A 14,977-nucleotide genomic window follows, 5' to 3' on the forward strand; every position below is an offset into this window, starting at 1 on the left:
TGAATAGAAGTGAAAGTTAACATATTAATGAAGCTTTGTTCTGACTGCAAATTATCATCTGTGGTTTAAATAATATAATTAATAAAGCATAACGATAATGGAAAAAGAATACATTTTATTAAATTTTATTATCAAAATTAGCAACAAAGAGATAATCATGATAAAACAGCTTGATGGATCATGAGATCATATAGGAAGAGATATCACACCAAAATGTGACCTTACCTGTAGAACCAATAGACCATGTAATATTGAGGTTAAAGTTGTTTGATGCATTAATTGATATATCCAAATTTTTATTTGACTGGATAAAACAGGAAAAATACATTAAAGTTAAAAAAAACTATCAGAATGTACTAAATATAGCTTAGAACGTATTAAATATTGTAGCTGTAGTACACATGATTCAATACGCCTTTGTAATCCTCTTTATTTTCAATTGTACCATAAATACAAATCGTAATATTCTGGTCTATAGAAGCAAAAACCACCCTCTATTTTGCTGCCATAAAGACTGGAGACATTTATCTATAAAAGTTATCTTTTCAGATTGTGATTCAAGCAATGAAATAACTTGCTTTATAAAACCGAAGAGAGAAAAATGCATTATATAAGGATATATTTTAATTAAATGACCTTTCTTATTCTGATAATAAAGATTTGTTAACTGAAGGTTATTCTCCTTTAATTCAGCTCCAGAAGTTATTTAAATTTATTATTCATGAGAACAATAAAAAAAAAAGGCAAATGATATATTTTAGGGACACTTGTTGGTACATGCACTATTTAGCAATGCAACAAAAAAAGTTTTCTCATGGATGCATTGGAATACTTGCCAATGTTTCCAAATTTGCAACAGCACTAATGTATTATAGGCACTTGACAAACATTGAAAATAAAATGCAAATCGTCATTATAGCTGTGCAAAACTTGTCCAAAACGTGTTCTCACCTGTTCTGGATTTGCTATAAAGTTTATAGCAGTGTGATGACGATCATCCTCTTGTAATAAGCTGAAGGTAAACTGGTAATCAATCAAAAGGCTGTCTGTGGGCAAAACAGATTGTAAATAAAAAAAATCAAGTGCGTACGTATTAACAAAAATCTCATGTGAGCACCTAAAATGTCTACTTGCAATTGAAAAAGCACTGTGTAATCTGGGGTGGTTTATATGCATTTTCACAAATGTGAAAATAACTAGTCCATTTTTCACAAAGCAAATATTATACATTCATAACTTAAACTAGTCAATCTTCTTTAAGTAATTATTCCAAAATAACGTGTCGATTACACTTGGAGTATTACCAGTTCCTTAACTTTTATGATGAAATAATTATTTAAATATTCCTCACAGAATGCACATAAAGGTTTTAGGATTACTGTAAACTAATTTACTGTGTTGTATAAATGGTTTAATTAGCTATATTGCTATGATACATTTTAGTACACCTGGGTTTTATAATTTTGCAAAAAGAAAAAAAAAATGTATCTACTTTAAAACAATATAGTATGAAGGCCTAATGCTGCTAAAGGAGCACAGCGGAATTTTAAAGAGAAATTATTTACCTACCAAGTGCTTCCTTTGCAAACTTCCAGAATTGTAAAATATTTTCTAAGTAGTAAATGATATTTATTTCTCATACAAAAGAAATAAAGAGCAGTTTAGCACTGGCTTCCAGATGACATTTCCAAGTGCCATTTGTTCTACAAGTTTGCATTCAATCTCTTGACTCTTAAAAGAATGAAGTCTGCCAAAGAGCTACTATTCACCCCATTTAGGTCACTCTCAAGGGCACTTGGGGTGGCTGAGGTGCTGAGACTCCATCCTCAGGTCATGCTCATCCTCTTCCAGAAGTAAGTTGAGTGGGATAAGCAGAAAGAAAGAGGTTTTGAGCCAACCCACTGTGTTCCTGAATTTGGAAGGATCGAAGTGAGCCTTAGCGTGGGCACAGCAGTAGTAATTACTGGAAAATGAACTTTTCTGAGTGGTTGGAATTAGCAGTGTGAACCAGGCTTCCACCACCTCCATAAGGTGAGAAAAAATAAAAAAAAATAGTCACCAGTAATGACTGCTTTTGAGGTTCGGATGCAATTCATACAAATAATAAAGGGCCCATGGAGAATCCAAGAGGGCAATAGTCAGTGCAGAGAGTCCAGATTCAGCAAAGCCCCCAGAGATACGAATCGTGTTAGGAGATCAGCAATCCTTGTGCAATAGTCTCCTAGGAATCCAAGGTGGGAGGGGTAGGTTTGAGCATGCTCTGTACAGAGCAAGTATCTTCAGCTCTAGCACAACAACTTTTCCACCTCTTTGACCAATATGGTTCTTAAAGAGACTAAAAGATTCTGGCATTTCTTTATACTGGGAAATAAGCAGGTGCCTTGCATACTGTATGGGGTGTTAAAATGGTTACACCCATGTCATCTTTGACTCTATGCCTAACTTCAAAGCCCCATTATAATTCCTCTCCTAATGACATAATTTACTAAAGTGTCACCAACATCATGTGATCAGAGCATTACAAATAAAAATATGTGGTCATTAACAGCAAAATTAGTAAACACAAAACCTCTGCAAGATTAAGTCAAGGCAGGAAAAAGCTGAGTCAGCCTTCTGTTGGACTCAATAGACTGCTTATTGCTGGCAATCACCTTTTCTGCAGCAGTACATCTGAAAAAATTACCTTCTTTATTATAACTTATGAAAAGCCTGACCTAGCAGGAGAAAAAAAAAAGCATACTGGCCAATGAAGCACGAATACAGCCCATTGTATTGTCTTAATAATTAAATAAAAGGAAGCTTTTTACACAGAGTGTGGCAAGAAACTGCAAAAATAAAAGGGCTACATGAAAGGAACTTCCACTGCTTTGGAAACTAAAAAGGCTACTTTATTATTAGCCACCACAGCTTCATTATCCAAGTAAGTATGGATAAGTTGATCCGACAGATTTCTTAGATAATGAGTTTTGACTGTATTTCTGCAAGCTTATGAAGGTGAAAGATCATTAAGCATCCAATTTAAAATAATGATTTACTTATTGATATTACTCTAAACTTCTGTAACTGCAAAAATGTTTAATACAGTCTCACAGACTCTATTAGTAACAGTATGGCTTATCTGCATATTTAACAATACGATCACCATGTAAAAGAACAGTTAAGGGTAGCAAAGACAGCAAAACACAGCAAGCAGATTTAAGTCCATATTAAAGGTAAATTATTTAATAATCATGATTAGCATGCCCAAACAGCTAGGAATAATGTATAGATGTCCTGATCTGGTCTGCTTAGGTCATATATTTTACCCATGAAATACAAATGCCTGATTTATCAGGAATTTTTTCCAAGACAATTATTGTAAACGTACAGGGGACCAGCATCATAGAAGTGCTGAGGGAATTCTGGCTACCACTGAGGCTACTACACACAAGACGCACTAATTTACACAGGTCTACAGGACAAGGTATCGTTGACTCACTACGAATATAGAGAAAAGTGATCATTTAAAAATGCCATAGTCATTCTCTAATAGTCATCCATATAACCATGGCCTCACAAAGATGGAGAATGTCAGTGGAGACCAGCAGTTTTATATGTTTAAAACAACACAGTAAGGCTAACTAGGCATAGACAAAGAAATAGTCTCCCCACCACATGAAAGAAGAGCTTTTGTGCACACATTTTTACAACTTTGAAGCCACTATGCCTCAAAAAATAACTACTTTTTCCCTTTTCATTTGCTATATACATATTCCTGTTATTTCAGCATTTGACTTATCATCTACTATAAAGCTGTATGTCTTTACCCCACCGGGGTTAGCAACCTTACAAATGCTGGGCTACTCTCATTTACTTTATGTTTTATTTGATAAAAGCTGAGGAAAAAGAAATCTGTTTTCACAAACAGTGCCAGGGAGCCTCTAATAATGATAAAAAGAACATTAAACGAGGCCTTATAACTTGCCTATCTGTAACAATTCAGAACAAACGCCTCTCTGCCTTTATTTTTTCCTGAAATTTACCTACAAAAGAGTAGAAAAAACACATCACAAAACAGAACAGTCGGTTATACTAATCACCACATTAATATTATCTATGCTATCCTACCTGGCAGACATTATCCCCTCTGTAGTATTCCAAGAGCCTTGACCAATATAGCTTGTTTTATTCAAGTACAGTCCTCCCACCAAAAAGTGACACCTAAACACTGCCTTTGCCCTGATTTGCCCTAGGGCCTTCAACTTATGCCTATCCAGGCCTACAGAATGGGAAGAGAACTCCATTAAAAGCTCAGAGAAAAGCAGAATGCTTAGCACTAGTAAACACAAATTAGGAAGTTTTACTTCCAGAGAAAGCACAGGGAGGAAGCACAAAGCAAAACTACATGTCTCTGCACAGATAACTCGGGTACAGGGTACAAGTTACCTAGAGTGAATAAGACCTAGATGCAGATGAGAGCATTGCCCAATGCAAGTGAATGATTCAACAGTGGGAATGAATTTGGGTGTGAATAAAAGGACTGAGACTGAGCAAGAACTCTTTGTCATCTTGCTGCAGACAGTCCAAATGACATGAAAAGGTACCGAACACGTTCCCTTTCCACGGCCAAGCCTCATCCCCAACAGAACCATGGAACATTCTGTATGCAAATAACTGTTAACTGCACATAAACTAAGGTGGTATACAGCACAGCGGACCACATTCCTCTGTTCCCATTCAGTCTAGAGGTATATCCTCTCAATAAACACAAAATTTCAAGTAAAATTTAATTATAAAAGTATAACCAATTCAAAATAATTGAATGAATCGTATCTAAATATTCATTTAAAGTATATTCATCATATCCTGTTAACATATACATTTACAGTCAGGAATTTACAGATGCTTGGCATTTTACTCCATGTACTTTTCCTTCTACTGTAAATCTTGATCAAGCCATCAATAAGCATTTTTACCTATTACATATATGAGATTTTTCAAAAGTGGTTCTGTTTATAAAGAATAGATCACTCATAAGTACAGATTGCTCCCATTAGAAAAAAATATGGATCACAGATAAACCAAAATTAAGTAATCTACTGCATTTATACTGTGGTTACTGAATCAATCGTACTTATAGAGGTTTTTTTTAGTTCCACTTATTTTTATAAAAGTCATATTCTTCAATTTTGCATTTGAAAAATTAAACATAAAAATGAAAAAACTTTTGTCTAGACTATGAATCCCACTTTTGTTCAAAACATATTTCCTCAATCTAAATGTAATTCTCAACATGTTTATTCATTCACAATGTGTTAATTAGCTATAACGATTTTCTAAAGAAACTAGACAAACAACTATCTTGAGCACTGCATATGTTTTAACCGTGAAAAAACTTTTAATGACAGATAACAATGTTAAAGAAGGTGTTTTGCACTCCTATTTTGAAAAAGTTGACTGAAAATGAATTTACATGAAAAAATTCTTTAGAAGTTACTTGTTCTTCTACATATCTCCAAGCTATTGGAAATATTATGCTGTAGAAAGTCTTCTCTTCATTTTAAGTTGTTTCAGTAAATTCTTAATATTCAGCATTTCTTTTTCCTGCTCTCAGTATCCTGCCCGCTTACATTTTTTTCACTTAACATATTTTAGACAAGTGTTCTTTAAATATTTATTTTTCAATATTTGTCTTCAAATATTTATTTAATTAATTTTCTTGAAATATTTAGTATTCAAACTATTGCACAGAATTGCCCCACACCAATGAAATAGCTTGGGAAAGCAAATGTAAATCAATATCACATGAGAACAGCAATAGCACCTTTCTATTTTGGGTAGTACAAATAACTGCAGCACCCAGTGCACTGAATCAGATTTGCAGACTGGATGTTTAACCAGTATTTGATACAGGACAAAGATGACACACAGGAAAATCAGACAGAATTTAAACAGGCATGCACTAGACTGTAATCTATAAACCCCTTGAACTTTTATAGATCTGCTTTTTCACCAAAGTAGTTCTGAGGCCCTAAAACACTCCTACACAAACTCAAAGAACCAGCAGTTCTGGTTTTAATTCCCTGTCACAAAGTGTATTTTGACTCCAGAGACTGCGTGTGCTTGAATCTGAGTCACTTCATTTTAGTAAGGGAGAAGTAGCAGAAGGATTCAGACCATAAGGGAAAAAAATAAATAAATAAAAAAGAATCCACTTTTCACAGAGCCAGAGAGGGACAAGGAGGAGTCAACTGGCATATGTTCTCAGCAGAGAAAGGGGAGTCCGACAGCCTTGCTTCTGTTCTCGGGCCTGTGACTGCATTTTGCCCTAACGAATCTTTGAATAAAGTAGAAAAAGACATAAGATATTTGAACTTAGGACCAAATTATTCAATGTCAACAATATCAATTGTTAAATATAACAAGGACTTACAGTTATTGAATCATTTCATATATTTATTTCGATTTTTTCACTGCTTTCACAGTTAAAAGAGTCATTAAAATCAATTCCAGAAGTCAGTAATAAGCACATTTGAGAACACAGCAATAATTAGTTGAAGAAAGCCATTTAATTAAAGGAGAAAATAAATTTCAAAGCATTGGTTTAATTCTAGCTTTGCTGTGAATTTTCAAGAAACTTTTTTCTTTATTTAATGAAAGAATGTGTCTTTTAATATGATGAAGGGGAGTTTTGCACACACAGGCAACAAGGAATGCACCTATCCTCATAGTTGAGCTTCTGTATTAAAAATAATAATAAAAAAATCTTTTCCCGAAGACCCCAGTAGAAATACAAATAGAAAGACCCTAGTAAAAGAGCAATTAAACAAAAGTCCTCGGGGATTTGAAATTCTGCTTTATCATTTCTGAATGCCTCCACAATCCTTTAAGAATACACACAAATAGATAGTCTTACTGGTTATTATTAACAAACTATAGTACTAGTTAGTGATGTTATAAATAAAAAAATACAAGTTAAAGAGGAATGTTAAGACTATAAGGCACTGCAATCATCTGTATATTACCCTTGGGTGACTCTTCACTCAATGGGCAACTATTTAACACGGTTCATATTCAGTACTCAGTGCCAGACCTATGCCTCATTTACTACCCACTATACAAACTCTTTCTAGGGAGAGAATTAATTTCTAATGGGACTTTCTATAGTATTCATCACTATAATTTTCTGTGTTCTTCAGAAAAGTTAATGAATTTGTTACAACATTACTGTGAGATGAAGAGGCTGTATTAATCCCATTTTATAGAAAAGGAAATGAAACAAAGACCAAGGATACAATCAACTATTAATCGTAAGTAGCCAATTTGAAATAGCTACAGTTTAAACTTTCAGAATACTAGAAATTATACAGCACCGCATATTTTCAGTCTTATTTTAAGGCTCATTCCTAATTGTTTCTGCTTTCACAACAAAATCGGAAAGAAGCTTCAGTTAAGGGCAGGGCATCTAATTATGACCAAGAATGGCACAGGAGTAAATTGCTCTGCTTCTGGGCTGGTTTCTTCTTTGACCCAGATGCATTTCCTCACAAAGTATTCAGTTGATATCTTCTCTCCTAACAGTAAGGAAAGTCTGGAACTGGGAGCAAGAACAAACATATGAACACAAATCTACAGCCACTAACCATTTTCCAAAGGATCCTGTCTCATAATTTCTTATTACATGTTTCTAAAACTGAACCACATGGCTAATGCTTTTCATATACCCATAAAATTCCTCTCTGAGAAGTATATTCAATATTTTCGCCCTAAAAGATAAAGTCAGCGTGCTATCAGATCCATAACAACATAGCCCAGCTCCCACTAACAATCTAAACACAATTACGTTTTATTTGGTGAGGATAACAGGATATCACCGGATCTCTATCTAAAGAACAATTGAAATGTTTTATCCACATTTGTTTATTTTTGTTTTAATAGCTAATAATCACAATTAAATGAAACTGAAAACTAGGCTAATGGACACCAAAGAATGTCAGCAAGCCCTTACCGAAAGGGAATTCTTATGGCCAAGTTGCATGGGCAATGGGTGATCATTAAACTTGAAAAAAAATAGATGGCACACAAAGACGACTGCTATTTTAATAGAAAATTAAAACGTTTAATGGCCAAAAGAAAGGTAGGAGAAAGAAAGGTGGAAAGTGTCTTCACTCACTGAGTCAATTGCTGATCTTATGTATAAATATGTACATATTAGTAAGAAGTTTGTTGGGAAATTATATTTCAACCAGGATTTTTATTTCTCATACATTTCCACCAGCAACATTAATTCAATATTTTTATTACAGAAGAAGGCAAACTGAGACTCTTACATACCAGAGCTGGTATATTTTCATAATAAATCTGTGCGACTGAATTACTGCAAATAATCTTATGAATAGAATTTGAGTGTGCGAGGGAAGCCCCCCCACACAGGCACAAAATAGAGCTGTTCCATTTTTACTTTTTGAAAGCACTTTTAAAGTTAAAGTAGGAAGCTCCCTCACAACTATAACATCAGCCCCAGTACAGTCAGCCTTCCCACACTTTTCTATTTAGAGAACACTATTCATGAGGGTTCTAAAAGTTATGTTCTCACCTCTTCCCTGTGTAGGCAAGTCTGACTCTCTCCTGCTCTTTACGGCTACCGTTCTGCAGTTCTTACAAGCGGTTGTTTAGTACACTACTATCTGTATTCATCTCTGTTTCCAAAAATGCAGCTTTTGAAACCAACTTCCACTCTCAAATGCTAGAAGTCGTATTAATTTGTGACAAAAATAAACCCTGACTGCATTGTATGGGAGGTAGGCATTACCAGCAGACCTATTTTCAACCAGGGTAATTATTTCTGACCTTTCATAGCAGTGCGTGATTCACTCCTCTGCTCGTTGTGTCACATTTACCACAGTATCATTCCCCTTGTTAGGTTGGAGTATGCTGGTGTCCAACATTATTTGCCCATTGTGACAAAATAAGGTCATTTACTGTGAGGTCTAGCAACTAGCAAAACTTGCATCTTGGTTAAACGCGACAGCGGAATGCATCTCAAAATCCCTCAACAATTACTAATCATATTCCTCATTTTCCACGTAAAGACAGAGCACATGAGAATGAATTTCATGAAAGCTCATGTTTTAAAAATCATACAGCAACAAATCAGTTCTTAAACTTCTTATTTTGTGTTATTTTTTTTTTAAAAGTGCTCTGCTGTAAGGAGCACAAAACGACATTGGGATTAGAGTCAAAATCACAAAATTAGATAACCAAACTTTTTTTTTTTTTTACAGTAACCCTTTCTCCTTAAGAAAGGCCTTATGCAAATGGTTTTTTTGAAAGGCCTAATAATTAATAAGTTAATTAATAGTTAATTGTAAAGAAAAGCCATATAGAGACAAATCCGTACGGTGTCAAACTTTGATTTAGACAAATGTTAAATGTCTTATCTACTCTAATAGTCTAGGTTTCTGTCTTTAGACAGAAATTTTCTGAAGACACGCGACTGCTTTCTAAAGCAGATATTAACAACAGTTAGGAAAAGTTACCCTTGATTCTCTCTACAGCTACTAGACTTACAAGACTAATTAAGTTATGAAGGGATATGTATACTTAAGTTAGGCATACTTAAGTTCTAAAGAGCTAAAATTAGGCAACACTTTAATTGTCTAAGACAATTTAAATGTCTAAGAAGTAAAAATGCAGATATGTCTATGTTAAATAGACTTGATGCAGTGTTCTAAAAATTAAGATTTATGACTACCTGAGTTCCATTAAACAGTCTAAGATGACATTCCTAGAAATTTTAAACTACAAGTCATAGCCGGATCTCAACTGTTTAACTGAAACTACTATGCTGTTGATGAGGTTCCCTGAAGAGGTGCAGACCAAGACTACAAGAAATTTTCTTCATAATGATCTAGATGCTTCATCCGTTTCATAATTCTAATATTCAATACTATAACTCCATTATGCAACTTAATTCTGCAACATATTAGTATCAGTGCTCTCTAGCTTGATTCTCTTTTGTTTTTTTCCTTAGTCACACACTCTATGCACATTGGACAGGGCTCTGATTTTCTTGTTTTAGAAGTGCCATTTCAGTTTGCAGAACAACTACATATAATTATTGTTTGAATTCATAAGTTATTATCAAGTAAGGATGTTTCTTATCACACAACTAGTGGGAGCAGTCAAATTTTAATGTTATTTACAATCCTACTTGTATAATATTCAGTTTACTATATAATCCTTACAAATAATGTGCTTTGATTCCTTTTAGAAATAGAGGAAAAAATGATTTTTTTATAAAATTAATTTATAAAATTATTCCATGCCCATGAAAATACTCTCAGCAAGGCAAAATTATAAATAGTATAATTATAAATAATTATAAATTATATATAAAAATTATATATAATTATAAATAGAATTGTTTGCACTGTTGTGTGCCTGCATATGCTCAAATTTTCAGACAAATTTAGGGCTGGGGGTACACAAATTTTCATGTATGTTTTCATATTATAACTTCTAGCTGGGTTATTAGCTGAGTTTTTATCCCAGCTCTTTAATAATCCAGACTTATGATTGATCAGACAGTACAAGACAGAACTTGCATTTTATAAATTAGCTATAAACACATCCGTAGGGTTCCACTTAATATCTCAACATTTTCAACTCTTCTTCCATTCCTATTTTGCTGAACTTTGCTTAAGAAACATTAAATCTATAGTCCAAATGTCATCTTCACCTACGTTACCTGACTTGTATAAAGTGTACAATACAAACTCAAGTTGTGATTTCTCAACCTTTTTCATATTTTTCACTGTTCCTCAAAAAAAAAAAAAAAAAGGCACTGAACAGGAATGAAACATTTCTATGCTCCAGTGTCTGTTACTGTACTCTCTACAGTAATTAATTCCAACAGAAGATTGTAATGTAAAAAATATGTTATGCTAAAGGACAATGGACAGTAGAACATTTTTATAGCTTGAAAATAAGATGCAACATAAGCACCTGTTCATTTAAAATCCCATCAAGTGTTTTTAAAGTAAAATCTGCTGACTTAATATCATTCTCACTGCTTTTTACTCATGCTGAGAATGAAGTGCCAAATCAGCAAAAAAGACAAATATTAAATTTAAATTATTTACAAATGAGATTACATAGATGTAACATTGCCTAATTTAGCCTACATAGGCTCTAATACAGGTAGGAGGAAATACCTCAACTCTTATTAAGGAAGAAAGTACAGACTAACGAACATAAGAAGAAACATAATCAGAGTTTTTGCCTCACTTCCAAAGTTTAGGTTGTAGGCCTGGCAGTTAAGCAGATAAAATAATAATCTGTATGGTGAAGCTAGGCAGATGGAAATAACAGAGGAAAGAAAAATAAGGCCCTAAAGGCTGGTTTTCTCTACCTCAAAGGAATCACCTTCACACAAAATTTATTCTTTGTGCAGAAGACAGTGTCAAGCACAGTGGCTGAGCTCACTGACTTCTTTCAGAAAGTGACTTGGAAAACTTAATTTCCACCTCAAACAGCTACCAAACATTAAAAGTAATATTCTTCTTTCCTAGCATTACTTCCCCCCCGCCATACAAAACAGGACCTGAATATGGCTGTGTTATCATTAATTCATGACTCTTCCAAACACTACTCACTGAAATGAACTGAATAAACCTCTTCCTCATTTGCTTTGTCAGATGATTAGCTTAAAACAGGAACTACTGCAACTTTTTGAGGGATCTCGGACACTGACTTTTTGACACTCCTTTCCAAATACCTGATTTATCATGTAAAGAAACCCATCAGACTGTAGCAAATACTATTTGTCAGTCTATTTGTACTAATTATTTGAAAAGCAATGATCATGCATATCAGCTGTACCTGATCTTCACAGGACATATATTGTGGTAGGCAATCCCTTATAAAGGACATGTCTTCCTGGACATGTCCTTTATTATTATAGGATAGGATATTTGCATGATGCAGTTGTACATTGTCTCTCCTAGATTAATTTCATTTTTCTCTTTCGACCATTTAGTCTCCTGTTCATTTTAATAATCACCTCCCTTCATCTTTTCTCCCATTAGCCCTTCCTAATGTGATGAAAAGATCTAGTATTTTATACTCTGTTGAGCCATACTTTCATTAACCTGTACAGAAGCAGGACTACTTTTACTCTACAAGAGTAGAATTCTACAATTATGATTTCTTTCATTAGAAAATTGTGAGATTTTTGCTGTTTTGCATAGCTTGTCATTCTTCTCAAATTATTCCCATAGCCATGGCATTTTAAGAGGATAAGAGCACAAAGGAATTCATAATTCAGCATCTCGTAACATTTCAAGAGAAATCAAATACATAAATTTTGATTCTGTACCACTGTATGTTCATGCTCCTTGAGACACACATTTTTCAACTTTCCCTTAATGTCTTGCTTGCTATTGCGTCTATTTTGCTAATGTGCATTGTTGCACTATTGACCTCAGCTTGCTCTTCCACTTTATGTCAATAATACCTTTTATATCAAATGTCCAGTCAATTACAATTTGCTGTCAGTAAGTTCTATTGCCGGAACATTTTAAAACAAAGAAAAAGTGATAGTAAATAACAATGACTCATAGGTTACTTTACATTATGTTGAAATTGAGCCAGGCAGAGATTAAAAAAAAAAAAAAAAAAGCTGAACTTGACAATTTTAACCCAATATAAGATTTCTTAAAGTTTACCAAGCCCAAGGTTTTGCTGTTATATTGAAATAGAAATGACCCTAAATTCATTTGAATCATTATATAGAGCCCTTCACTGAAAATCCCTGCAAGGGTTTCACAATGCTAATTCTAAAGTAGAAATTAAGTGTTGTGGGAGGACTGTTGTTCTGATTTTTACAAATATCTGTGCCCAAATTCAGGACTCAAAACCTCTGAAGTCTTCCTCACATTAACTAGACAGTTGCCTTAGGTGCTCAGACTGTAGTAATGGAAGAGACTTAACTATCATTAGCTGTTTCATATTTGCCAGTAGTGAAGAATACCCCAGCTGACACACAATAACATGCTCATTTGTCTGGGAACTTCCAGTCAAAGGAAGCAACAGAGGTTCACCTACAAACCATAAATCTGGTACCTGTGGAAGTTAGGAATCTTTCTCTACTTTGATTGGGTCATGATCTTTCCTTGAAGTCTTGCTGACAGAAGATTCTCTCTTTTCCCTGGAAAGCCTGCACTTGAAACAACTGTGTATACCCATCAGAAAGGCAAAAGAACTGTTATTCCCTTCACTATAAGACGATAAAAATAAATGACGGATCCTTTCCTATTTTATTTGCTTCTTATGACTCCAGTTCCAAAGTGCTCTAAGGCCTTCAGGCAGCTGTTTGAGGACTGACATCTTTGAGGATACCTTAGAGAAACCAAGGCATACACACCCAATTGCAAGCATTTATCAAAGTACTCATCCCTATGACTCTCAGGTAAGAAATATACAGATAAAATAAAATACTGCATATATGCAGATGTCCTGATCAAACTCCTCCTCATTTCCCAATCGGTTTCACATATGGTCGAAAGTCCCCTATCACAAAAATTCTTCTGAATGAGTTCTCCAAACCATGTTGTCTCCCTTACTCATGTCTCATAACACTCTTGTTTCTATCAGGTATTTTCATAATTTATAGTTTTATAATTATAAGATCCAGGGAATAGCCTATTAGGGGATGAAGACCACTAATTCAGACTTTACTTGTACACTTTATAATGTAAGCGACAATCTATTATTCTTTTGTTCTTAGAAAACTCATTGTCCAGAATAGTGCCATCTTCTTTTTTTTTCTCTAAAGACGGCAGCATATGTAAAAGAATTATCACTAAACTGAAATCTCCATGCCTTGTACTGCATAAATATGTATATAGACAGATTCTCCAAATCATAGTAAAGTCTGAAGATGATCAGCAGCAATAGTGTTTCTTTAGCCCATCCATAAATGCTTCAAGTCAACCTAGTAATCTGCAAATCTATACCCCAGTGAGACTGTAAGGCTTTACAAGGTGCTTATGATTCTGGGTGTGGTTGCTTTGGTTTTATTAGTTCCCCAAAAGCCTACAATTGGTGTCGTTATTTTAGGTCAGGGCAAAGATTGTGTTTGCTTGTATGTGCTTGTATGTTCCCAGTTCGAGGGTTTGCTGAGGCCGATTTTTCCTCAGACCATCCTAGAATTCTCTGTTTCAACCTATAATTTGCTTCATTAGGCTATTTTAAACATTAAGGAGGTTTCTTTTTAAATAGCATTTATTCACACAATTCCATAGGTTCAAAAAGACAGGGACAGTCATTATCTATGTTTAATGATAATAAAAATCACCTCAATCTGTATCAAAGTCAGCATTAGACATAATGGTGGAACCGTTACTTTAAGTCAAGCATGACAGTTTTACAATTACAATATGTGTTTAGTTTAAACTAATGCTGTCCCAAAAGGTAACAGAAATGCTACTGATGAGCAGCAAAGAATCTAGCTGCTAGTACACATCTCACCATTCAGCTAAAACACACACCTTTCTAGCTGCTAAAACTGTTTCTGTCCTTTTAGTTTCAACATAATTTTAAACATATCTAAAAAATCTCTGTTAGCAATTTCAATAAAACTGCTACTTGTTATTTATCTTCTCAAATACTCTCCTTGGAGTGTTCTTGAGTTTAATCTTTTTCTGAGCATAGCAAGTCTGCCATCTAGTGCTCTATGGCCACCTCTGGTACACTCATTTGACTTTTTTTTTTTTTTTTTTTTAATCAAAAGATGTCATGTACTAAGTCCACAAATGCACATACATGCATGTATGCATAAACCCAGGCTACTTAGAAATTACACTGCCTGCTCTTGCTGACAGTTTGCATTACAATAGCACCCCATGTCTGTGTTTCTTCACTAGCATAATTTACACCACAATATGTGATACAAATATAATACCTGTGCTCATCTGCCTCAAAGATCTGATTGATG

General features: G+C 34.3%; 1 protein-coding gene across 1 annotated transcript in view; it reads right to left on the minus strand.

Moving 5' to 3' along the window:
• ATRNL1 (attractin like 1) overlaps window positions 1–14,977 on the minus strand; it is a 432,492-nt gene that overhangs the window by 259,127 nt on the left and 158,388 nt on the right. The window contains exons 22-23 of the mRNA XM_088528590.1: window positions 952–1,046; window positions 226–304 (exon numbers count right to left, since the gene is read on the minus strand). Coding sequence (XP_088384716.1) covers window positions 226–304; window positions 952–1,046 — 174 coding nt within the window. The remainder of the gene's footprint in view (window positions 1–225; window positions 305–951; window positions 1,047–14,977) is intronic.

Source organism: Tinamus guttatus, unplaced genomic scaffold (genome assembly GCF_059628265.1).
Source record: "Tinamus guttatus ecotype Peru unplaced genomic scaffold, ASM5962826v1 Tinamus_guttatus_pri_ptg000314l, whole genome shotgun sequence".
NCBI lineage: Eukaryota > Metazoa > Chordata > Aves > Tinamiformes > Tinamidae > Tinamus > Tinamus guttatus.